The sequence below is a fragment of the Vidua chalybeata genome, chromosome 4 (genome assembly GCF_026979565.1).
Source record: "Vidua chalybeata isolate OUT-0048 chromosome 4, bVidCha1 merged haplotype, whole genome shotgun sequence".
Taxonomy (NCBI): Eukaryota; Metazoa; Chordata; class Aves; order Passeriformes; family Viduidae; genus Vidua; species Vidua chalybeata.
In genome coordinates, this window is record NC_071533.1 from 15,111,020 (window position 1) to 15,136,684 (window position 25,665).

Genomic DNA, 25,665 nt, shown 5'->3' on the forward strand with positions numbered 1-25,665 from the left:
ATTGACTCAAAAGCTTGCCGAGAGCTGCTTAAGAGAAAACACTCATCAGAGAAGCAGCTTGGCCAGCCCCATTTCAAGCAGTGAAGGTAGGAGGGAAAGGGACCAAAATCCATATAAAGACTGAAAGCAGGTTCCTCTTAGGCTGCTGACAGGGAAAACCAGACCTGTCCATTCCTGCAGAGGTGAGCTCCAGTCTTCCTTGGCCCCGCAGTGTTGAGCTCCTGATATTTTAATTTCTGCTGCCCCCAGCACTGGTGGGTGACAGGAGGGTTTTGTGGCTGTGCAAGCTCCTGTGTCATTCCACGTGCCAAGTTTGTTGTGATTCTACTCCCCCAAAAAAGTAGGTACCATATGAAGACTGATCAGAAGACACCTGCTGTGTTTAATGTGGTTATATAATAAATGGAATAATGGGAATTCAGATTTCTCTGGAGATGATCTCTCTGATTCCTTAAAGGAACTTACAAACACACACTTGGTGGATTACTGTGCCAGGGCACAGAGGAGCAATAGGTCACTCCAGCTGGAAATTCTCAAGAACAGGACAGTGGTAGCAAGGTTAGATCACCAGTTGCCAGAGAGATACTTTCTCTGTATTTCACAGTCTGGAAAGCTACTGAATCCTTAAGCTAAAGACAAATTTTTTAAGCATTTGTGTGGGGATCAGTACCCCTTCCACTGGCCTAGTATGGTGTTTACTTCAAAACATGTGTTATCACAATTCCAGCTCTGCTTGTTCCCTTTGGCCAGATTTCTCTGTTTGGATATTCACCCATCTCACTTGGCTTTTCTGCCTGCTAACTCCTTATGTTTGCAGCATGTCACAAAATCAAAAAACTCTCCAAGATGCGTGCAGCTTCTATTTCTGAACACGCTGTTTTCAAAGAAAAATGTCACAACAGTTGTCTTTATTTCCCACTGGAATTCTCCCTTTCCTGAACAGCTAGCTCTATTTATTCTTCTGGATGAAATTGAGACCATACTAGTACCATATCTATTAATCATCACATTATTATTCATGTTTTAATGATCTGAGGCTGTTCTTTGAAGGATAGAGTTAAAACAAGGGCACTGTTTTATACAGTGCAAATATAAGTGAGCCTTTAACTGAGAGGTGACTGAAGCAGGTGTTAAAGTAGAATAGGACTCATCTGCTGGGAAAGCTCCAGAGTGAGTTTTTGTGAAAGTAGAGAGCCCATGTGAAAAGTCATAGCAGGAGCAACATCAAAATATATATCAAAAGAATTTATAAAGAAAGTAATAGGTGGATACCTGGTGTAAAAGGTCCAAAAAAAACCAGTATATCATATATATATATAAATATACATACAAATATACATAGGGGCTTTTTTTAGCACAAAGCTGGCAAGCTAATTAAAATAGAAACCTAAGCTGGGAAATGGAAGGTTAAATGGAGTTCATACTGATGGTATGTGTCACTTTGGGACAGAATGCCATGCTGAAACTTGCAGCTGAGGAACACACAGGGCTATAGGAAAGCAGCAGAGGTGGCTCACAGGGATGGCAGCACTTCCTTAAGGCTCATCCACTGAAGGACTGTAACAGAGAAATTCTCTACAGATGAGGATTGTTTCAAAGCTGCTAAAGAGTCACTGAGCCATTGTGAACCACAGCAAGATAATATTCAACATCTTCATCAGTGAAAGGGGGCTTAATTAGTTTTACTGCTTTACGCACTGACAAATGTGGCAGCTGCCTTACCATGGAAGCTTCAGGGAGCCCAGAATGGTCCATGAGTTATGGAACAAAAGGTTATGATGGTGGCAAAGCTGCAGACTAAATCCATCAGTGGTACACACAAACTTTTCAAGAACTCCACTTGTAGCAACAACAGATGGGTCTCAGAGCCATATTTCTTTGGGTTTTATGTAGCAATTTTAAGAATGGTAACATAACAGGGGGATAGCAAATCCTTATTTTCAACAGCAAACCTTAGCTTAGCACTTGGCAAAAAAATGCAATGGTTGTGGTTTCTCAAAGTTCTTTGACTACTTAGGGTTAGGGTTACCATGTTTGGGTACACTCAGTTAAATGGGATGTGAAAATGCATTTTATTTAATTCAGTACATAAGCCGTGCTGGGGAACTATGTACCAGGAACCCGGAACTCTTCTTCCTTTCTTTGCCTGGAAACCTATTCAGAAACCTTTGTGCTAGCAGAGATCAGCCCTCAATTTTGTGGCAATACATGAATCTGGTCTGACTGAGATTGTCCCAGTGCAGAGCACAGCTGGTAACTCATGTTCTCAGCTCTGCAACTATTCAAATTCCCATTTTCCTTGATGTCCTCTTCCATTTGATACTGTTTGCTATTACTTAAGAGGTGTCCTGGCATTCCAGTGATGTTAGGAGGCTAGAGGAATATGATTTTTTTATTCTTGACTATTACATGATTTTTTTTGTCTCTTACTTCTTGCTCCTGGTTTTCTTTCAAACACTTCTGTGTAAAAGGTGCAGGAGAATAAGATGCACAGTTTTGCCCAATAAACAAATTCAGAGCAATTTCCCTTCCACTTCTGGGAGGCAAGTAAAACCGATTGTGTTAAAAACCATGGGGCTGTGGCACAAAGACAACTGAGGCCATAGAAATCTGAGGAAAACCTTGCAAAAATGCCTTTCCTTGCTGGTTTTCCCTCTTACATGGACGTTTTTTATGGCAATATGGCTGCAAAATAAAACTGCTCCAAAGGTGGCTTTTTCCATCTGCTTTTACCCCACTTCCACTGATTTGAGCAGTGACACAAAGTGCAAGCCCATTCTCCAGGCAATCATCACCCTGAGCCCTGGAGGATGTAGTTGGGCTTCATTAGCAGCCCCACCAGTGGAGCCAGATGACCCTGCTTCCTTTAAGGAGCCTTTGCACAGCAACTCTGATGATGCCTTACCTTCCCCTGCCATAGGAGGACAGCAGTGTGTTCTTAGAGGTAGGTAGGTAGTCAGTCTTTGCTTTTTTTAAAGTCTGTTTCTAAATAAAAGGAGAATGCTCAGACCTTCCGAGGATTTGTATTTCTATTTTAACTCTGCCAGAGAGGGTTACTTGGTTTTGTATTGTGATACTGGTATTTCAGACAGTTGTTTGTGAGGGGTTAGTAAGCGTGGCACTATTAAAATATATTTTTCCCTCTTTTTCTCTCTTTGTCTGAAAAGTGTGAAAAAAGTCTGTTTCCTTGTATGAGGTCTCCTGAAACTGCTAATCTTGTGCATAAGATGTTTTAACTTAAGCTATGATGTCTTACTTCAGAGAGCAAACAAAAGAATTATTTTTTCTCTTCTCTGAGCAAACAGCGAATAAATTCTTTGTATCCCAAATGCGTGTGGATAATATAATGGCAAAGCTGCTGAAAGGCTGATAGAGAGGAAATAATTAATTGCTGGCTTTTGAGGGTTTTATTGCTGTATTGACACACACTATGGCTGTGTCTCAATTCTGGGTTTGGATATTCATGTAGGGGTAACACCTGCTAGAGGTAAGCAGTAACATGTTTAATTGTTTCCCTTGATTTAGAGAAATGTGTGCTTGTAGCAACAGGCAGCTAAAATGACTGTAAATTTCTGCTCCAATGCTTTAGCTTAAATGAATGCTGACAGGATTATTAAATATTAGTCTTATAATGCATACCTTGCAAAGAGACCTGAATTCTTGTTTTAACTGTGTTAAAATCCTTTTTCTAAGTCTAGCAAGTGTGGTAGTGAAGAGTTTGTCTGACTGTGTGAAATCTGGTTGTAAGGTGGGAGTAACACCACAAAGGGGCCAGACACAGTGTTGTAGCTTACTTTGCTTCTAGAATGGAAGGTAAGAAATTATCTTGCTGATTCTCAAAGTATAGATTTTTTTGGTTGAGGGAGAAAGATCAGAGAGTCTGGATTATAAAATTATATGATTCTGGTACTCAGGAGTTAAATGTAATTCCTAATTAATACTGGTTTTACCTGTGCTGTTCTACACTCAGAATTGCACATTATTTCAGGTGAAAGAGGGATAGAATATTTTGTGAAGTAAATTATTTTAGTCCCCTCCCCATTCTGCCTCCTGATTTCTTTAACTGTTAAGTAGAAATGAGTGTGTTGTAAATATTGACTTCCCCACTCCCTGCCTTTTTGAGCCACTGTTTTTCAAATATTGGATTTTCTCGTTGAGCTCCAGCAGCTGTTTCTGGCTGTGTAATTTAATCCTATATGTAGAGGAGAAGCTGAGCTTTTCACATCATTTCCATATTAAACCCTTTCCCCAGTAGCTCTGTGTTGGTGAGGAGAGCCTTTCTTCGGTTGTCTTGAGGAGCTCCATGGATTTCAGAGTCCCTTCAGAGTTTCAGTGAATCCATGAAAGGCTACGGCAGCAACTGACACAATTCAGGGATGATTTAGTCTTCTAAATAAGTGTTTAGACTGGTTTATAAACTTGTGGTATTAATCCTGTCAGGGAGACAAATTCTTACTTCATTTCATGTGTTTGATGGTTCCAAAGCCTACTTTGGAAGAAGGCTTTTATCTCTTCTCTGGAGTCCACATCACTAGCTATAATAATCATAATCCTCAGCTTGCCTAGACAGCCACTGCTGATACCAGGCTGTAGGGAGCACCCTCCTTTCCCTCTTTTTTAGACCATTTCTTTTAAAGAGAACTGTTTATAAATGAAAGCTTAAGTGACCCGGTAACACTGATAGGTTTTGTGAATGCAGCTAGTTGTTACTTTCCAGCACAATTTGTCTAACAAAAAAAGGAATTTATCTATCTCAAAATAGGCACAAGTGAATAGTGAATGTACAGCTGGCATCTAATCCTGCAGTCATTGTGTATTTTGGAAAGTCAACTGATTGACAATTTGATTTCTGCCACTGAAAACTGTAGAGTTGAGGTACCCTTTGATGAACTGTAAGATAAATGTTTATCGTTCACTTTACAAAGAGAGACTCTTTTCCTCCTCCTCCCTCCCTCCCTAATCCCATTTACAGCAAAGGAAACTGAAAAGGAGCAGGTGGAAGTGTTGTTACTCAAATATTTGCTCTTTATGGACATCAAATAGCATGGCTGTTAAAAAGGCTGTTACATCTCAAAGGCAGATAGCATGAGGTACGGATGATGGTGGGAGGGTGTCTCAGGCAGTTAACTACGGTCCTTATTTTGCTCCTTAGTGGAATCAGGACTTACCTCCTGTGTCCTGGGAAATGAGTTAATTCTTTGAGGACACAAAGAATGGCATGAGGACCCCTGCTGAGCACAGGCAGGGCTCACACAAGGCTGTGGGCACTCTTGATGTTTTTCCTCCCATGCACCCATGCCTGTGCCAGCTGCAGTCCTGCCTCATCATTATTACTGTGCTCATTCTCCTCCATTTCCCATGGCACAACTGGGGAGCTCAATGTGAAATAAACACAAATACATTTACTTTTATTTGCTTGGCATGGTGGTGTAATTAAAAGATAGAGCAAACTCTCTCCATTTATTCAACAGGGATGCATTGTTCCTCCTCCTGGTTTTTGTTTTCCCAAGTACTGTCTCTTCATGGTTACTCTCTCACAGACTGTAAGGTTTTGTTTTGTTTTTTTAAAATGTTCGACACATTTAAAAGTAATGGGCAGGTACACTGAGCTAATGCAGAGATTGTGCTGTTCTGGAGAGCTGGTCTGGCCTGTGCTGAGAGCAGAGCAGCTGCAGACCGCCTGCAGATGTGGGCTGGACAGACAGTTGCTCATGAGTGATTCCATTATATTTCCTCAGATCCCTCTTTGAGCCACGATGGGCAACTGCTCCCAACCTCTAATGGCTTCCTTATGTTCTTTCCCATTCTCGTTCAAGCTGTGCAGCTGGCTGCCGGGGGGACAGCACGGTGACAAAGGCTGCTGCAGCACGCTTGGCAGACAGATGCTGCCTGACAGGGCATGGACAATGCAGGGGCTCTGCTCTCTCTGTAATTGGTGGCTGCTGAGTGCCGGGTAATTGGGCTCATGGCCTCTCCAGAGCGGGTGGAACAGGCTACAGGACACGGAGAAAAGGCTGCTTTGGTGGGAGCAGTGGGTTAAAGCAAGACACAACTGTTTCTGGATTCTGGGTAGTCATGGTTCCCTGTTGGTACTGACAAAGGCCCTTTTCTCATTGTGTTTTGGAGCTGTTTGATCACTGTCCTCTGGTCTTGCCCAAGAGGCATCACAGCTGATTGTATAATAACTCAGTCTAGCGTTCAGGACAGGCTTTGTAGGAGGCCTGCCCAGAGCTTTTGATCAGCAGCTCCTCGTTCGGATGGAGCACAGGAGAAGTGGAGGAAGACTGGAAAGTTATGAAATCTTTTTAACCAGAACTTAGTGCTGCCTTTATTTCCAAGTGTGCAGGAATTGCATCTGAGATCCTGGTTGTTCCTGAGCTCAGACTGTGCCGTAGTGCACAGTTTGTGGTGCTGGCACCCACTCACCCTTCTCTAAGAGGTGAAACTTGACAAAGCCACTACTTCTGTGCTGCACATAGCAGCCAAGCCTTTTTCAGCATAATGAAATGAAATACCAAAATACCTCTGTCATTAAAGAATACAAATCTTTGACACGAGCACTGAGGTAGGTCTGTCCAGAGCTCTTCCCTCAAAGAGCTTTTCAACTCAAACCTCAGGTTTTCTTTGAACAAAGCTTACATCAGACAAACCTCTTGCAACAGAGATGAGAGAGAGAAAAGACAGACTAGACATGGGGAAGGGTTTATAAACAAATCCCCTGCTGCTCACTTTGTCCCTGCTTCCAGTCTTGCTTTCAGTCAGCTCTGTGGCTTTCTGGGCTGAAGCAGACTGCAAGCTCACTGTGGTCCCTAGGGAACTTTTCCCATTGTCACTGGGGCTGGTTTCTGGCTTGTCCTGCTGCTCTCAGCTATCTCCTGAGCCTGAGCTGTGTGCCTGTGTCTCCTTGATGTTTGCTTCCCCCCTCTTAAGCACACCAAGTAGCTCACACATGAAGATACCATATCTTTTCCCCTGCAGAAAGGCCCACTTGGCTGTGTTGTCCCCTTTAAAAGAATATGATATACCAAGAGAAACAATTCAATTGGATACTCTGTCCTAGCCCCTAACCCAGATATTTTTCTGGAAAAGGAATGGTTTGTTGTGATAAATGTGAAATGTGCAATATAAATATTTTGCTACTTTTAACTCATCTGTTAATGTTTCCTGCTATCTTTTCAAAGTTGTTTGTGTGCTTCTTTGTATGATGGAAACATCATACAATACTGTTCTTTCCCATCTCAAAATAAAAACCATCTTTTTAAGTTCTCATATAATGGAGAAAAAGAGCAGTTGCTCACACCTCCAGTTTGTGCAAGGTTAATAATTGGGTGATCTATGTGACTGTCTTGTATTTCAGCTGAAATTTGTGCTTTCAGATCCTTAGTTGGTTATTTTTGGTGGCCTGGGCTGCTTATTTCTGCCAGTTCAGGAGATGTGCTTATAATGAAGAGATTGGTTTAGTATTTGGTGTATTTTCTTCATGGGATGGATAATTCTGCTCCCATTTTCTGCTGTTGTAGACCTGTGTGAATGCAAGTACAGGGGCTTTGATTAAGAGGAATGTTCTGATAGGTGATGATCTGATGAGGAGTTTCTGGGAACTGCAACAAGCCTTCATTTGCTAAAGTAATGGAGCTTTGCATGAATGAATATGGTTCCTTTTTCCCTGCTCCAGACTAAATCTTCCCAGCAAGTTTAGAGAAGTGGCTATGGTGAAACACCCGTCTGTAAATGAACCACCAGTGTAGTGAGAAGTTACACAAATCCATAACAACTTCCCAATCCCATGGCACCAGAACAGCAAGACACTTCACAGGACAGGGAAAAACAATTATACCGAGGAGGAGGAACGGACATGAAAGAAACAAACAATAATAACAAGAATAGAGGCACATTGTCATTAAATGAAAACATCTTAAACAATGACCTTTCTGACAAACCACAGAAATAGCAAACATGAAGCCTTTTTAATAACTGTTCCATACTGGAGTTTTGTACACATACCCCCTGGAAGCTTAATGCAATCCAAATGTCTGTCCCTTGGACAAGACCTGGAGGTAAATGCTCTTTGATGCCTGAAGGAACAAGTCAAATGTTGCAGGTTAGTCAAACCTGCAAAAAACCCATGCTCCTGACTATGCCTCTCTCCATTTCAATATGAATTTTTAACATTTGATGTTTTCTTCATCTTTTTCATTGTTTCTATGGGAGGGAAGTGAGGGGAGAAGGGGAAGAAGATTTTTGGTAAATGTTTTGTCATAAAAGGTATGCTTAGTGTCTATGCTAAAAATAACTTGTGTGGAATTTTAGTTAGCACTGATGTTGGGCTGCTGCAGCCCTCAGCAGTGTCATACTGCATTTGAAGTGGATAAATGTCTCCATTTATATCATGATAGGGGTTTTGGATGAGTTGTCCTATTAGGCAAATTCTACAAGCTGAAGGGATGGACAAAATACCATATGGGATGATACCAAAATCAGTATCTGTTCCCTCCTAGACCTCTCAAAACAGTAGATTTCTTATGTAGAAAGTATTCTATTTTTTTTTTTGGTGTATTGAAGACTTTTAAATTTTCACTTCTTTCTAACAGCTTTAAATAGTGGGACCTATCACATCCAATAACCATCTGGCTCTTAAATTAGGGGTCATTATGTGACTTTAATTTTTCATACCAGTATCTACTAAAAATTTTCAAAAGCCAACTGAAGAGCATTAGATATTAATTGGGTTCAACTAAACAGATTTAAAATAACCATGATGGACAAATGTTCACCTGTTTCTAGTTAATGTTTTATTACAAGCCTTTTAGATTGTTGTATCTTTTTCCTATGTCTTTTATCACAATTCAGTGTTAGGTTATTATAAATATTCTCCAACCTTCAGAATTTCATTAGGAGTAATGGTTATGCTCACAGCCTCCAAGTCTGTAGAGTGGTGAAACAAAGTAAAATTAAACTACTGCCAATCTTATTTTATGGTGTTTTACCAGAATTAAAATGTGTTGTATATAACCCAATAACTCTTATTGCAGTTTGTAAACTAAATGGAAGTAATGTAGTGTCAAGAACTATTGCACAAATAATGGAATTCAGAAACTCCAACGTGTCAAAAAATGGTTTCTCACTATATAAAATGAGAAGGGAAATGAAGACTCTGCCCCTGTTTTCTGCTGGGGGGTGTGTGTATAGATTTGCCTATGGGAGGACCAGGTTGGTGGTGGGTTCAAAAATTCACTGGTTAGACAGGCAGGATGCTACCAGAAACTGTACATTGAGTGCGCTGCATCCACTGCTTCCTCCCCTGCCAGTTCTCCCAGGGCTCCCTTGGTGCTGTACGGATAACGCCGCTCAGGCATGGATCAGGCACAAGCATGTCAGCTGTGATGTATCCTGTGACTCCATGCAGGTTAATGCTTTTCATCCCCAGTGACAGACCAGGGAAGTGTGCTTGGCTGCAGGTTGGGCACAGACACGTTGTACAGGGACTAACTGTGGCTGCTCTTGGAGTGCAGACAGGGCTTATTCCAGACTTTCTGTGATGACTTATTACAGTTCGGGCAGACTTTCATATAATTTCCAAAAGGGTATATTAATGTCTTGTACCTCTTGAAAGACACACTTTTAAATAAGATGCAGCTGCCCTGTACTTTCAGCCTGTTCCCTTGCTACCTTATGAGAAAAGATGACTAACTCATTTATGGCAATCCTGAGCAGTAATAACTTCAAATTTATGGTGCACCCAGTGTCCAGATGCCTCAGGGTGCCTGACAGGCTATAACTTAAACTGTAACTTTAAAAAAATCCCGTGTGATTGGACACAATGGAGCCGAGGGAGGAACAGAAACCCTATTGTGTGACAAATAGAAAGGCGTCCCACAAACAATCTCCAACCCAAACTCGCTGCAGCCCGGCCCAGGGGGGTCCAGTTGTGCTCTCTGAAATGCCAGAGAGGAGCACTCACTGCAGCTAAGGGGAAACATTTGGACAGGTAGGCTTGGCACAGGGAAAAGCAGACCCAGCTGCAGCTTCAGTCTGAGGAGCTGTGGGTTTTGTTAACCAAGGGTGAATACTTCAGAAAGGAAGTAGCAAGCATCTTATAGATATCTTTTATAGCTATTGCTGTTCTTCAAAAAGCCTGCTTTTCAGAGTACACTTACACTCATATTAATCTAATGATTGCTCTGTATATATAGACACAAACATTCTTCCATTGGTCCTACTCTAATTTCAGATACTTACAGAACTTCCTGTGACTTTAATCTGCTCTCAAAATCAACTTCTGCCCCAAAGTGCAGGTGTATCAAGAGTTTGAATCAGCTGCTGCTCTTAGTGAACAGTGAAGCTGTTCACTAAGACAGGGGGGACATGTGAGATCCTCTCCCCAGTTACTTCAGTTTCCAGACATCTCTGCTTTGTGAAGCTGAGTAGACCTGTAAAATTTAAACAGAAGGCTCTGAGTGAAAGAGGGAACTTATTTGAATCATGTTATTGTTGCTTGTAAGCAAAGACACATTTCTAATTTTTGTCTTTATTTTGAAAACATAATAATGAAGGGAATAAAGAAAAATCATATTCCTGTCTTTAATCCTTCTATTGCTTTCAAAACTGAGTAATTTCACTATGAAGTATTTGTAACAACACAACCTTTGAAATAGCTATTGGTTTTCTTCATTTTTCCTTTTTTGTTTGTTTTTCTAAGTACTGCATAAATAAATTTACAGTTCATCCTTGCAAACCTTGGCAATAATATCCAAAAATCATTTGAGCCAGAGTCATCATACTTGATGAGTCTTATTTTTTTTTAAGAGTCTAGTCTGACATATTGATGTTTGGTACAGAGCTGCTGAGTACCCCCAGTGTCAGATGGAATATAATGAGGATGAGAGTTTTTAAATTGAAGCATTCAACAGAAAAGCCTTTTTCAAACACTCATCCTACATGGTTTAATGAGAACTTAATTCCTGACAAATGTTGGTGGTTTGAAATTTTTTGTGGTTTTTTATGGTTTTTTTTGTGGTGTTTTTTTGTTGTTTGTTTGTTTGTTTTTTGTTCTTGTTAGGCTCAGTTAATTCTAAATGTGCATGTGGTGTCCCTGATTATGCAAGCCCCTAAGCTTTATAAAGCAGCTCATACCCAAAAGTATTATTGAAGATGGCTCTGTTGAGACCTCTAGGTGGAAAACTCCCAGATTTGTTTAAAATTTTCACATTCAGAACAGAATATGTATTTGTAGTAATATTTCTCTTTCTGAGAACAAAACATGTCTTTGGATGGAGTGGAGCAAAGACCCACAGAGCAATTTAAGTGTCTGTCCTCTATGCATGTGTTAAAGCAGTTAGAATTTCCTATTCTTCCAGAGGAATTTCTTACAGCACTAGGAAGGAAGTATTTCCTTGGGGAAAATATTAACTGAGAAAGTGACTTCAGTGGAAGGCAGGTAGGCAGGAGAGTGAGAACCAAGGGAAGCATTAAGGTGTGTTCAGCATAGCTGTTGCCCATTCGTAAGTCAGTGGCTCTCACTTTGGTGTGTGCTATTCTCTCTTAGGACATGGATGTAAAATTACATGGTGTGTTGATTTTAGCTGTTCTAAAAATAACTAAAACCCTTCAAAGAAAAATAAATCCAACAGCATTACAAACCATATCCCAGTTCCCAGATCCCTGGTGTCAGTGGGAATTCCCCTCGCATTTCAAATCTACTGTGTCCAGCCCTAATGGTTTGGGCTTTTATAGGCCTTAAAGCAAAGTGTTCTCTTCTGGGACCAGGTTTCCTGAGAAGGGGAATTAAGTTGCTCCAGCTCACAGTGCAGAATGAAACGAGCACATCTGTAGTGTGAAGAACTGGGGGATTTAAGCCCTCCACTGGTGGGTCAAGCACACTGAATACTGAAAGATAAGAAGGTAGTGGACACTCACCCTGTTGTAAAGAGGGTGACTCAAATGCTGTTTTTCTGAGAATGGGAAGAAGATAGTGAGGCAAAAGTGCATAAAAATTATGTGAAAGATGACCTGAGACAAGTCTCTGAGCAAAGGACAGCACAGATTGTGAAAATGCGTGCTCAGAATGGCAAAATGAATTTTCCATAGCTGGCAGTTCTGAGAAATACCTTCTGTGTGTATATAGCCATTCTCCAAGGATTTAAAAACATTCTGTCAAGCTGCTTAATGATACTCCATGTTGTGAAGACTCATGGAGAAGTGAAAATAGGACTATCCAACAGCACCTGGCAGACATGAAAGGCAGAGGTCAGTCATGAGAGTTGTCATCCATATGCTAAAATAATATCAGCAAACCACCAAGAGTTCATAGTAGTCAGCTGTCTTCCTGCTACAGGAAACCCAATATGGTGTTCCAGCTTTATGTCCTGTTGAGGAATGGTGGAAAAATACTTCACAGCATCAAAGCTCTTTCAAGGTTTTAGAAATAATTTGTTGGATGGTTGGACTGCCAAACACGATGAGTTAAATGACTGGCACAGAGCAGGTAGTGAAAGGGAGCCTAATTTCCAGTTTTTTTCAGCAAATAAAAATAGCACAGCGTGGGAATTAGCTTGGTGATGTCCCATGAAGATCCCTCTCATGATTAGGTAGCAAGTAGAAAAGGAAGCAGGTAAGTTTAAGGCTTATTGCTCCCAGAAGGAGCACAAGATCAGCTCCACAGCAGGCTGTAATGGGAATTGGGAAGGTATAACCTTTATGCACCAGGGCATATATGGGAATGGTTAGGACTGAAGGAAGTAGCTCACCAGGGAGAGGCTGGATCTGGGAAGTCACTTTCCATTAATGAAGGAAAGGCTGAGTCGACCCTGAAGGGGCTGACAGGAAAAACAGGGCAGGTGACACCAATTAGGGAAGTCACTCCTAATCTGAAATAAGATATTCCTGAGCTGAAGAAACCAATTCTGGGATGTGTAAGGATGTGGCCCAGTTCATGTGCTACTGCATAGAGTGTTTCTGTCACTTGCTGTCTCTGAATAAATTAATGGAAATGATTTACACTGAATGTTTAAAATATTTTTAACCATTCTCTAATTGCTTTTTAGACTTCTTTCCTATATCACTTATGTGAAGTTTTTATGTGAGACAGCAAAAAAAAAATCTACTACAGTCCCATTATATTGTGCTCCTTTTAGGTCCATCACTATGAAACTTGAATTTCTAGCTTAATCTCCTACTTACTCAAAATTTAGTCTTTTTTTTTTTTTTACCCCTAGTTTTGAATCCTCTCAAACAATCGATGTGAACACTTAATATGCCATCAGCTGGGGAATGTAAGTACAAATGCATGTCTGAATTTTAGTACATTCAAAAGGGAAGGAGAAAAATTTTAATTCTGAAATCCTGGCAGCAACTTCTAGGACTTCAAATATCTGAGAGAGATATTTTGACAGCAACTACTTTGTGCCTATAAGCAAAGAATGATACAAGTTTAAAACGAATCTTATAATTTACAGCTTTTCATGACCTTGAATATCACAACACAAGGATTCTGTATTAGTTTACAGAAAACCCAAACAGCCAACTGTGCATTGATTAGAAGAGAGATTTTGGTAGGGAAATAATTTTTTCATTGCAATGTTTGCTGAATTCAAAAAGCTTCAAAAGAATCAGTGTAGGGAAAAAAAGAAGAAACAACTCACCACATACACAAAAAAGGCAATCTTTAAAAATAGCTGAAAAGAATTTTGCTCAGCAAATCAAAGTGCATTAGGGAAAGAACAACTTAAGCTTTTCAGAGCACCAATAAACACAGACAAAACAAACACTGTTAGAGCTGGGAAAGACCCTGAGACATTCAGTAGATAGGAGTTTTTGTCATATTTTAAACAGGCACATTTAATTGTTTCAGAAAGTAGATGGTTTTACATGAAAGAGATTGGGTTTTGAGTGGGTAGTTTGACATACAGTTTAAGTTGACTCCATGTCAACACAATCTGTTCCAGGTACTTAAGAGCCCCTGTGCCTGGTGATTACTGGTGGCAAGGGTGCCATTGTCCCCAAAGCAGGGCAGGCTCTAAAGGTAGTTGGGTTTTTTTGTTTGGTTGGTTTTGTTTTGTTTTTTTTTTTTTTTTTAAGTGGAACTCTGTACAACTGAGGAAAGGAAAAAAAACCCAACCCTGAGAGGTCTTCATGCTATTCCTCTTCCCATCTTTCACTCAGACTCTGCCATGAGGCGAGCTGGAACCTTTTCTTACTGAAAACTTTCAGGGCAAAATGAGTCAGTGCAAACCCCGTTTCCATCCTGGTCCAGGCACTGCAGTGGGGAAGGTCTGGGAAGTCACCATGAAAAAAGAACAACGGTCCCAGATGAAGTTCAGGACTTTGTACCTAGGCAGAGAAAGGGGCTTGGCAAATTCCAGGGAAATACCTGACTGAAACCTTTACATTCCTGGTCAAAGCTAAGCATTATTTGCACACCTGAAACGTGCAGGTACACATCAGCTAAGAAGGAACAGTCTGACAATACTGTACATGTCCTGCACGTGAGGTACAATCCAGATAAGACAAAGATTTGCATTAAAAGAGCTGGTCCTGATCATACCAGGTTAAGAGGAAGTAGATGGGATAAGAGAGGAGATCCATAGATTCAGGGAGGAAGTTTTCAAAATATGCCTGCAAGCTTGGTTAAACTGCAGTGCAGAAACGTTTTGTGGACCAGTACAAATTGGGAAGGAGGAGCCATTATCATGAATAACACCCTGTCTCAGGTGTGTCAGCTGCCAGAATCTAATTCTGGCATTGCTAGGGATGCTGCAAAAGTTAATATTTTAATACTGCTCGATGCAAGGAACTCTTGAAAGGATTAAAAAGCCATTTACCTCAGATTCCAGTCCAACTGCCTGCAGAGCAGGAGGAGGGAGGATAGAAATGTCAGGTCTCTGAAAAGTTCTAGAGATGATAGCACACCATCTAAACAAGGGATTACAGTGAAAAGCCACCTTTTTTTCTTGGAGAACACATTTTCCTTCTAAGCTGCTCGACACTTCAGGGGCTGGCATGTTTATTTCTGGAATCTTGAAGAGCATTTTGGTCTTAGATCCTTTTGTTTGTTAGAATGTGACATATTAAGTATGACACACTTAATTAGCTGTTCCTCGAGTGGAGGGCCTAACATACTATGCCTCTGGTATGGTGTAAGTACTGTAACTCCAGAAAAAGCTCTTGTAATTATTCTGTTTGTCACCACAGGTGGATTCCTGCCATGGAATTTCATGTGGGCCACAGCAGCTTTCATGACTAAGTAAGAGCCTCCATCTGAAAATACCTTGTTCCTTTTCCAAGGAAGTTATGTAAATGAATTTTGACAGTGTAAGGCATCAAATCTGAAGGCTGCTGGATTCCCTTGTGTTTCTCCTCAGCGTTCTGTATAGAGCAACACAGAAGCGGAGGGTCTACATGTTCAGTTTCTTTGTGCTTGCACTGCAAGTGAGTCACAGCTGTAAGATTAATGGCTGATTAAATGGGAAAAAAGGGTATTTTGCTACAGGTGGACAGGCAGTTGTGAATTTGTGATCAGTGTCACACCACCAATACACCATGAAAGGAAAGACTGGTGACAGTTTTGTCCAGGGATACAGCATTTTTTTCTAATTTGCTTAAACAGAATAAGACACAGGTAACGGCATTCCACGTTGGAGCAATAATGGCTGAAATTTACAAAGTAAGACAGTTGTTCTTTTGTACTGAAAGAGCTTAAAACCAAGACAGAAATGCATCCAAACTGTAATATTACCTTTAACTTCCCATAGAAGAAATATTTTAAGGTCCAAAATGAAGACTCCCCAGTGGATTTTTTTTCTCTCTTCTGCAAAGAAAAATATTGAGGCCTTCATATAGTGTAAAATGATTTCTAGAATATTCATGACCTTTGGAAAAGGTCAGAGACAGGGGAAATTATGTCAGCATTTTAATCTGATATACATTAAGAAAGACTGGCATCCAGTCAAGGAAGTGTTCAGGTCTCCAAAAATATTAAGTACGTTCAATTATGCATGGGGAAGCTTTACACCTAGATCTTAATTAAAAGAATAGTTAAATTTTGCTCTTCGTCGTAAAACTGAAGCAATTGCCCCAGCAACTTATTTCCTCTCAGTTCAATTTATTTGTTTTTGAGATGGCAGAATTCTCACTTATACCGATTTAGATGCTCCATTTTTATTACTAAATTAGTAGCCAGTGACCAGGTTATCAGTCAGGGTGTGAAATCTGTGGGTCTGGTGTGCTTTCATTTCCAAAATTATTCTTTCAACCATGTTGTTGGAGTCTTTCATCTTTTTTCTTGTCAAATTAAGGGGCTCATGAAATTTACCAGACCATTTGTTCATATATTGACTATCATGCAATATTATATAAAATTTTCTGTATAAACATGTGTGTTGGTGGAAATATACATCATCTTTGTAAAGATTTTTGTCTTATAAAACTTTATGACAGCTAAACTATGACACTGCAGATGCTAAGCACAAAAAGCCATTGTGTGGAAATAGATAAGGGAACAAAAAATAGTCAGACCTGATTTTTTAAATTTAATTTTTCCCTAAATGTCCATCTATGGATGGGCAGGAATCCAACTGATGCAAAGCACTTTCATGATTATTTGTTCCCTGGCATGTGGTAACTAAAATTCAGGACATTAGTTTCACTCCTTCCAAATGACACCAACATAGAACTTTTCTAATATTTTGCTGGAAAACTACGAGCTTTTAATATTTAACTTCTACTGTTTATACATCTGTTAGTGCAAAAAGAGGTAGAGAGAAAAGAGGTTGTTACGCTCCAGTGGTTTAATTATTATCATTAGCATCACAATTTTACAATAGGTCTATAAATAGTTTTTTTTTTCCTTTTTTCCTTTTCCTTCTGCTTGCCTCATATGCATTCATATTTATTTTTAATTCCTTAATCAGATATGATTACAAATCCCTTTTCTAGCTACACCACCACTTCAGTTTAGGGAGCAACAATGAGTATGGCGTCAATGAAAATCCCAAAAATCCCCAAGAAAGCTATTCAGCTTTCTAGAAGGTCAAACTATATCGTGCATATATAAAAAAAAATGTATATTTATAATGTATATTGTAGTTTTGTGGAAGAGTACTGGTGTGATGTTAGCAACATGTTGAAGTCGAACTTCTCCCTGTTCAACTACATTGTGTGTAGTTTTAGTCAGAAAACCATGCCTTTGCTGGGTATGTCGTAAGAATATACAGAATGTTTCTTTATTTTCTAGACAAAAAGCCTCATGTTTGCGTGTTCATAAGGGTGCCCAATTTCTGCCTTTAGGTCCGCGCTCCCTCAAAACCAACCCCAGAAAGCGAAGGATTACTTGGTTTCGAAGCGAAGCTGCCTTCACGCATTGGTGGAACGCGACAGAAGAGGTGGGATAAACCCGAGCGGGACGCCGCTGTCCACTCAGGAGGGCGCCGTCCCTCCCCGGCGCCGTTCCCGCCGCTGCCCCGCCGGGCGCGCGCGCCCCCTGCGGCCGCCCCGCCCCGCCCCGCCGCGCGCGCTAGCCCCTCCCCTCAGGAGCCGGGAGAACCCCCGCATCCAGCCCCTCTTCCTGCCCCCTCCTCCGGACGCCCGCTCGCCGTTCCCGGTGGGATGGGAGTCCCCACGTAAGCCTCTTCCTTCTCCCCGGTAGCAGGCGGCGGGCCCCGAGTTCGGTGCAAAAATGCTGGGCATGTATGTGCCGGATAGGTTCGCCCTGAAGTCGTCCCGGGTGCAGGACGGGATGGGGCTCTACACGGCCCGCAGAGTGAAGAAGGTGGGTGATGGCGGGGGAACGGCCTGGCCCGGCCCGGCGGGGAGCGGCTGCCACGTATCACCGGGGAGTTGGGCGGCTCTCCCGCCCCTCTGCCTCGCTCCAAGTTCGCCTGAGCCGCGCTGTGCCCGCCCGGGCTCCCTCTGCTCACGGGAGGCGCCCCCCGCCCGCTCCCCCCTCCCGGTAGAAGGAGCCTCCCGGGGCGCCGCCGCGTCAGGCGGGAAGGGGCGCGGGGGCCGGCGGAGGGTTTGCTCTGAGGAATTTTATTTTCCCCGTATTGTGATTTTTTTTTTTTTTTTTTTTTAATTTGGCTTGTGTGTCTGGTACAGTTTTGAGGGCAGAGCTCCCCCGGGCGGGACCACCTCCCTGAGGGTCCGCGCTCTGAGGGCAGGGGGAGCCCGGAGTTCTCGGGCTCCCGTCGCCTCCCTCACGGCTCTCCCGGTTCGGCGGGACCGTGGTTTCATTCCTTCTTTCGGCGTAATAAAGCCGGGCCCTTGAACGATGTCATTCAGCTGAACCGAGTCTCGTACTCCAACCAGGTGATGCCTCTTCACACTTCATAATTGAAAGTATCTTAATCATGTGAAATTCCAGCTGAGACTGTCCAGGTGGCTTGTTAGGACACATAAAGGCATACCAAAACTATGAACTCATCATTAGTATACACTTTTCTGTGTTTTGTATGTTTTGCCTTCCATGTTTGTCCGCGTTTTGGCTCTGTTTTTTTTTTTTTTCTAATTTTTCACTGGTTTCATCAACAGGACTTAGACTCGATGGGGTGGAGGTCTCACATTTTTAAGGTGTCCCTGAGTGTTAAGGGGACCAGAACAATTTTATTTAGTTTGCTTTAATCCTTTAAAACTTTTCTGCTGAGGTTCTGAAGTTTCATTTCAAAACATTTTGGGTTCACACAAGGTGAAGGTTGTACACTTCCTCACGCAAGGAAGGTTGTACACTATTAGCATTTGTTAATCTCTGGACTCTGAAATAGAGTGAAACACATGGGAATCAGGATCCCCAATTCAGAGCTGGGGGTCTGAGCTTCCATCCTTTACACTGTTGACAACTGAGCCATTAGAGCTGCATGCTGAGACAAATACAGCGTTTTCCTGCCTGAATTATTCTACCTTACTTAGGAACTTCATACAGGCAAAGTGTGTGAGGTCAGAGCTGTGCAAGCACCTAGAAAAAGTGTTGGAAGTACACTGTGTACTTCATGTGGACTGCAAAAGGCAGAGGCAGCTGCAGTAGGATCTGTTTGTATTAGGAGTGTCTGGTGACAGTGTTTGTTACAGACCTGTCCTTTGACACTGAGTCCTCTGTGCTGGTAGCACAGACAGCTGTGGTCTGCAAAGCCCTGGTCAGAAGAACAGGCAGAGGAACCAACTCTTGAGTTGCTCTGTTTTTTATTAAAACATTCTCCTGAAATTTGTTGGAGACCTAAGTCCCATGTTCTCTGTTGGGAGAAGGATGGGTGTGTAAATAACACAGGTGGTGCACTGGACACAGCCAGACTCCATGTTGCTCTTTTCCACGGAAAGAAAATTCACACCTGGAGTGCTCTTAACTTGTTCCACTGTCTAGTAATGAGGCAGAAGTACCACACTTTGTGGCTGTGATAAATAGAAGCTTATAGCTGTTAAATAATTTCCATGGAGTTTTGGGATTAGGAGGAGGTGTTGAATGTGACACTTTATTGTGAAGTAAGACCTAAGTTTCTGAGTAGGACATACTGCACTGTTTTCTCTCTGTGGCTGTCACACAATTGCAGTTGTCTGAACTGAAAATAAAAAAAATTAGATGATCTTATAATCAGAAATTGCAGTACCAGCTCTCCAAGTGTTGTGGAGACCTCTGAAAATTCTGCTATTAGCAAAGTTTTGGTAATAATACATTCTGAGCTGCTGCTGGCTGCCATCTGCTTGTGCACCTTCAGGCGTCTGGGGCTTTCAAGATTTTGTTTGTAACCATAAAAGGTGCAAACTTATTGTTTTGTTGCCTTAACAAAGCTGTGATTCCCTTCTGTTTTCTGTGAGCTGGCCTCAGGCTGCAGAGCACTCACATCCTGAGGCTCTCGGTGTAATCGTCAGAGAGGCATTGCATTTCTCAGTGTTTTGTTGCAACTGGAAGATTAGTCACTGCTGCTTTTTTGAAAGCAAATGTTGAAAATAGCTTTTTCAGCGCTGGAAAAATGTGCTTTTATATACTGAATAATTTCTCTACCTTCAGACTGTGTTGTATGCCTCGCTTTTATTGAGCAGAGGGAAAGTTGAAGTCTTGAGTGTGTTTTTGATCAATGTCTGTTGGCATATAACAACACGTTTATTAACCAGAAATAATATATATATATATATATATATATATATATGAAGAAAATGGTCTGAAAGGCTAAACATGAAAAGCTAAACAAATAATTGCACTTATCCCCATGGACCAAGACATCAGGTTTTGCTTACCCCCCCCCCCCCCAAATTTGAGAAGCCATAAAAAGTGCTTAGAAATCTGCATCACCTGCAGCTTATGTTATATTTACTCTGTGTTCAGAGGTTACATGTTGCTTTTGCTGTTGTTCTGAGCTTCCAGAAGGTCTTGAATACTTGAATATTGCAGTAGAGAGTTCCTGGTTTGGAGTGCTGAGGTGGGAATGGTGTGTGGTGTTTCTTGTTCTGAGATGTTCCTGTGCTTCAGCAATGGGTGAAATGAACACTGTAGGTGCCGTACACATACAGCTGTATTTACCTATTTCCACCTTTCTTGCCAATGAGGTAAGAGAAGGAGGAAGTTTCAGCCTCAGTCCCAGGATTTGAAAAACTGGCAGGGGAGAAGCTCTGACATTATTGATCAGCAAAACGATGAAGGGTGGTATGGAAATCAATGAGAAGAAAGGATAGGAAGCCCCAGAGTGCCAGTTTTTACTGTCATTGCCCCTATCTGGCTCCTTTGCTGCTCTGGGCTCCAGTTACTGACTTCTGCTTTTGTGTTTTTACCTTCTGCTTTGCTGTTCCTTGTAGTGAAATGTTCTTTGTGCACATTTAAAAATTTGTCCCTCAGTTCTGTTGCCTTATTCTGCAATGTCAATTTCCTTTTCCTTTGTTTATTACCACTTCAGGTTTAATTTTAAATACAAGTTGTTTGTTTTTATAAAAATTTTGATTTCCTGTTTCTAAGAGCAGCAGTCCTGGATTTTCCATTCCACTTTTTTCTCTTTACTCTACCTGTAGGCAATCTGTAAAAACTAAGAAGGAAAGCACGTAGCAGGCTATTGCTGGGAATACGGAATGTGCCTGGAGGAAGGGATAAGTGGACAAGATCAATTTTTTTTTTAACCAAAATACTGTTGTTTTTAAAAGAAACACCAAAGTTGCTTTTCAATATACACTTAAAATCTCTAATGCTTGAAAGTATAAGTGCTTTTGGATCTGAATGCTGCCTGAAGGAACACAGCATCCTACATTCCAGGTGTTAGGGCCTGTCTTTGCAAATGGGGACAAGTTGGGCCTGTGGAAGAAGAAAGTCCTATTAAATTACTTTGCCCCACTGCTCCTGTGACGTCTGTGCAGGAAAAAAACCCTGACGCCACATACTTTTGGAAGAACATATCAATGGATGCTTTCACAGCAGGTGTTATGACTAGCAGGTGGTAGAACATTTTAATTTTGTTTATGAAGGCTCAAATTAATTCATAAGCATGTGCATACTCCCTTACATTTTTAAACAAATCTCTCTGTATGATCAAGCCCTCAGTTATTCAGTCTTTTGATTTGTGGCACTTCAAAAAGTAGCATTGCAAATAATCTTGCAAATAAATCTAATGTAAACTTGGTGCATGTCAAGTTCTTTGTTTTAGTTGGACACCTGTTGCAAGGTGCTTCCTGAAAATTTTGTAAGAAATGTAAGAAATTTGACTTGTAAATTTCAGCCCTATTTAAGATAAAGAAAAATCCTGCTTCCCAAAGGAGAAATAAGCATGCAGAGGGAAGGTATGGTTTTATGAGATTCTTCAAAGTATGAGAAGAATGGGAAGGGGCTTCAAGTTGAACCGTCAAGGATGTGCACCTTCTTGGCATGTAGTAGGGCAATAAAGGAAAACTCTCCTTTCCTGTTTGAGGCTAAAAATTACTCCTCTGCTGGAGTTTGGTGATTGACTTGCCTTTTTCTTTTTTCTCCCTACTGATTCTTTTTCTTTCATAATTATTCCTTAGGGTGAGAAGTTTGGCCCCTTTGCAGGGGAGAAGCGAATGCCGCAGGAACTGGATGAGAGCACAGACTGCAGGCTCATGTGGGAAGTGAGTAAAGCGATGTCATCGCACCTCTCACAAAGTGTTCTCACAATTAAGTTTTACTGTAACAAATCCTTCCTGTTTTGTTTCATAGCTTAAAGATCCTCTAGTGAGATTTAGTACTTCTAAATTACGCCTGGGTGGAAGAGGATTGACTTCTTTAAAACTAAAGAACAAACAAGTGATAGTTTTTAATTAATGAAGTGTGAAAAAACATCATGTCAAGCCAAATACAAATATAATAACACTGTGAAAAATCATTAAAACATGTGAAAATAATTAGAAAAATTAAAATAATTTGAATTGGGGAAGCGGATTATAAGTTACAGAGATACTGATTTATGCTCATCAACAAGTACCAGCTTATGGCTTCCTTCTGCTGTAATATGAAACATTTCCTGGTGTGACACTTGTGTTGGGATTTGGCAAACTATGTAAGTGAAGTTTTAAAATTTTAGCAGATTTTAATGCAATGAGTAGGTGTGAGGTTTTCAGCAAAATAGAAGCCTGGTGCTGTGGGCAACTTTTTATTTTCTATATGTGTTGTGGTTTGACATGGAAGTGAATTTTTTTTCCAGAAAGTTGGGTCAAACCAATCAGTGGTCAGGTTTGGATATTGGCACCTGGAGTGACCACTGAAAGAATGGACACACCTCTGAGAACACAGGGGGTTAAAAGCAAGAACTCCCAGGGGAACTGTCTCTTTGGTTCCGGTCTTCAGAGAGTGCAGACTCTCCCCTGCCCAGCCGTAGGCTGGGTTGGGGAGGGGAAGCCACATGGCCTTGTCCACGTAGGCCGAGGGGCTGAAGGTCTGGAACCAGGCTAGCTCCTGCGGACGGAAGGGTGGAGAGAAGCGGAGATGCTTTTGTTCCCCCCCGCCCCTCAGAGAGAAAGAAACAGAGAGCCTGACGGCACCTGGAAATTTTGCTGGCAGAGGAGATGCAGAAAGGGGGAGGGGATGATGCCCAGCGTGGGAGACAGGAATGCTGGACAGAGATTTCAGCCGTCCAGGGAGTCTGAACTTTTAACCCTTTCCGGGAAATGAGGGCTTTGTAAAATATTACTCCTCCTTGATTTGTAGTGCAAGAGAGACAGTCTGGGACCTGAGATGTTAGAAGAAGAAATATTTAGGTGGGAGGAGATGATGAAGTAGCTTTTGACTGGACTTTTCTTGTTAGCCATAGACTGAACCAAATTCTCCTGCAACAGAGACTGCATTTTAGGGGGATGCAGTGGTGACCCAAGGAGACCTGCTTCAGCAACCACCAGTGAAGGAATGGCAAGAACAGAGGAAAGCTGAGGAAGGAATGGTGATGCCCTCTGTCTTCAGAAAGAAGATGATCTCTGTTCTTGGACCCTTGGCCCCAGGGGAAAATGGGGGGGACTGTAGTCCCAAGATGAGAAGCTCAACTGTTGTATCTTTGGGTCCGTGGCAAAGCATCCTTAAAGGAGCCCTATGAGCAGTCTGTCCATGCACGGTGGTGAGAGCACTGTGACATGGAAAGGAGAGTGTGACACTGGCAGATTTTTTCCGGGCAGTTGCCATGTGTGACAGGGAAGCACAGGAGGTGGCAACTGTGTTTCCTGGGGGGTCTGTGGTGCAAGAGAGACTTCTCTCTCCCTAGATAGACTGAGTGTTGATTATCTGAAGGGTGGCAATTTGATCAGGAATCCCGGGTGATGCTTCATGGTGGTTGTTTTGGAATTTGGGAGGAGGAGGGGTTGTTTTAAAAGGTCTTCATCCTGGATTTAGTCTGTGTGTCTTGTGTAGTAGTAGTTTAATAAAGTTTTTTTTTTCCTTTGTTATTAAGCTTGGGCCTGCTCTGCTCTGTTCCTGATAACATCTCACAGCATTTATTTGGGAAGGTGTATTTTCATGGGGGCGCTGGCATTGTGCCAGTGTCAAACCATGACAATATGCATTAGTCAGGAACAGCAGTTTATGCACTAGTTCTTGTAGTTAGGTACATAACCTATCCTAGTTCCTGTTGTACCTGTGTGTGCCTGAAGTAAAATCTGAATTTACCAGTTGAGGAGATTACACTGACTGAAAAATACTGGCAGAAACAATATTTCCAAATTGTTAAAAATGCTTGCTTCCTGGTCCCTCTTTTCTGTCTTTGTAAGCTTTATTTACTGCTGTAGTTTTTTGAGCAGAATTTCTTTTTTCTTCTTTTTTCCCCCTCAGCCAAGCAGTTTCTATTGAATGCACATTTAATCCTCTTTTATACTGAGGAGAGGACTCATTTCTTACTTTTTTACCTTTCTGTGGTTAGAGGTGGAAGGACTGTTACTGCATGGTACAAAAAAAACCTATGTTTGACATCTGGCTTAAAGCACTATCAGTGCATTTACCACAAAATACATGTTTATTTGAAAAATCTCTGGCATTAACATCACTGAGCAGCTTATGAAGAGAGCAGAGTATTGATGCAGCCTTAGTAGAGCAACAGATAGATTCCATACACTAGAATGATGACTGAGAGAATGTTAAAAGCCCATCTTTTTTTTACCCAAACTCGGTATAAATATTGTGAGTGGTGAAATATTCCTAGGTAAGTGCTAACTCCAGCCTGTGAAGTTCTGTTTTCTCCTTTTCCCTTTCTTTTGTCTATTTTAATCTAGGGGTGTGCCCCAAATGCCCTTTCCCAGAGAAGAGGTGTGGACTATTGTTCCCTTTCCCTTTTGGGTTATGTACTCAGTTGCATCCTCTTTATTTCCAGCTGAAACCAGAGCAAAACACTGTGCTTTTATTACAGATGTTTGCTGAGTACAGTTAATGTGCCCTGGCTTACTTGGCTCTTCCTGATGTTTCTGCAAGTTGTTTTAAATCAGTAAAATGCTTGTGCTAGAACAAGGTTTTCAGAAAAGACAGTGAGTAGATGACAGCAATGAGAAGGCCTTTAGGTTTGTTGGAAAGTATTATGATTTTCCAGATTTCTCATTTCTCATACTTAAATAGATTTATCTGTTTCTGCACGACAGGATAGAAAAGGCAAATACACTTATTTATTGGTGACACTAATGTGACCCCGTTGACAGCAAATCAGAAAATGAGGTTTTTATGAGCTGTTTTAAAATCATTTCATAATATCTTACTGTAACCTAGTTTTGGGAGCCTTGAAAAGATTCCTGCATACCAAATTTTATGACTTCCTGAATGTTTTAACCCAAGTTGTTCATGTTTACTGAAGTTGATCTGAACGTGAGCTTTATAATATAATTTAAATAATGCAGGGAGTAGTCTGAAGTTGAAAATTGAGACCAGGAATGCAGAAAGTAAGACTTGAACAGCCCAAGTAGATGGTTATTCTAGAGTCTGTGGGAAGCATGCACCGAAACTGGCCAAGTTTGTGTGTAGTCAGCTGTACCAAAGATATTAAAAATAATTAATTTGAAGGCTACTGGCAGGAGGCACACTAAAGCCTGACTTCACAGTCCGATGGCAGTCAAAGAAAAAGTTTTCAGAGAGAACACCTTCAGAAAGAAGTCTTAAGCAGTAGAGGCTTTTTGTAAGTCAAGGAAAAAAATGGGCATTAGTGCAACATTTCTTTCCTTGGCATGTGATGCCTGGGATCCAGGCTTCAGTTTTATGGAATATTTTTCTGTGAGGAAGTTTGCCAC

General features: G+C 41.4%; 1 protein-coding gene and 1 long non-coding RNA gene across 4 annotated transcripts in view; one reads left to right on the forward strand and one right to left on the reverse strand.

The window, feature by feature from the left end:
* Positions 1-10,245: 10,245 nt before the first annotated feature.
* Positions 10,246-17,420, reverse strand: LOC128787668 (uncharacterized). Its single transcript, XR_008430782.1, has 3 exons — positions 17,327-17,420; positions 15,734-15,805; positions 10,246-10,430 (listed from the first exon to the last, which is right to left on the reverse strand). It is a non-coding gene; the product is annotated as an uncharacterized LOC128787668 (long non-coding RNA).
* A 191-nt stretch (positions 17,421-17,611) lies between these two features.
* PRDM5 (PR/SET domain 5) overlaps positions 17,612-25,665 on the forward strand; it is a 60,081-nt gene continuing 52,027 nt past the window's right edge. For all 3 annotated transcript variants that reach the window (XR_008430703.1, XM_053941457.1, XM_053941458.1), the window contains exons 1-2: positions 17,612-17,764; positions 21,964-22,047. Coding sequence is in view for 2 of the 3 variants with exons in the window: in XM_053941457.1 (XP_053797432.1) it covers positions 17,672-17,764; positions 21,964-22,047 (177 nt within the window). In the remaining variant the exon portion in view is untranslated. The remainder of the gene's footprint in view (positions 17,765-21,963; positions 22,048-25,665) is intronic.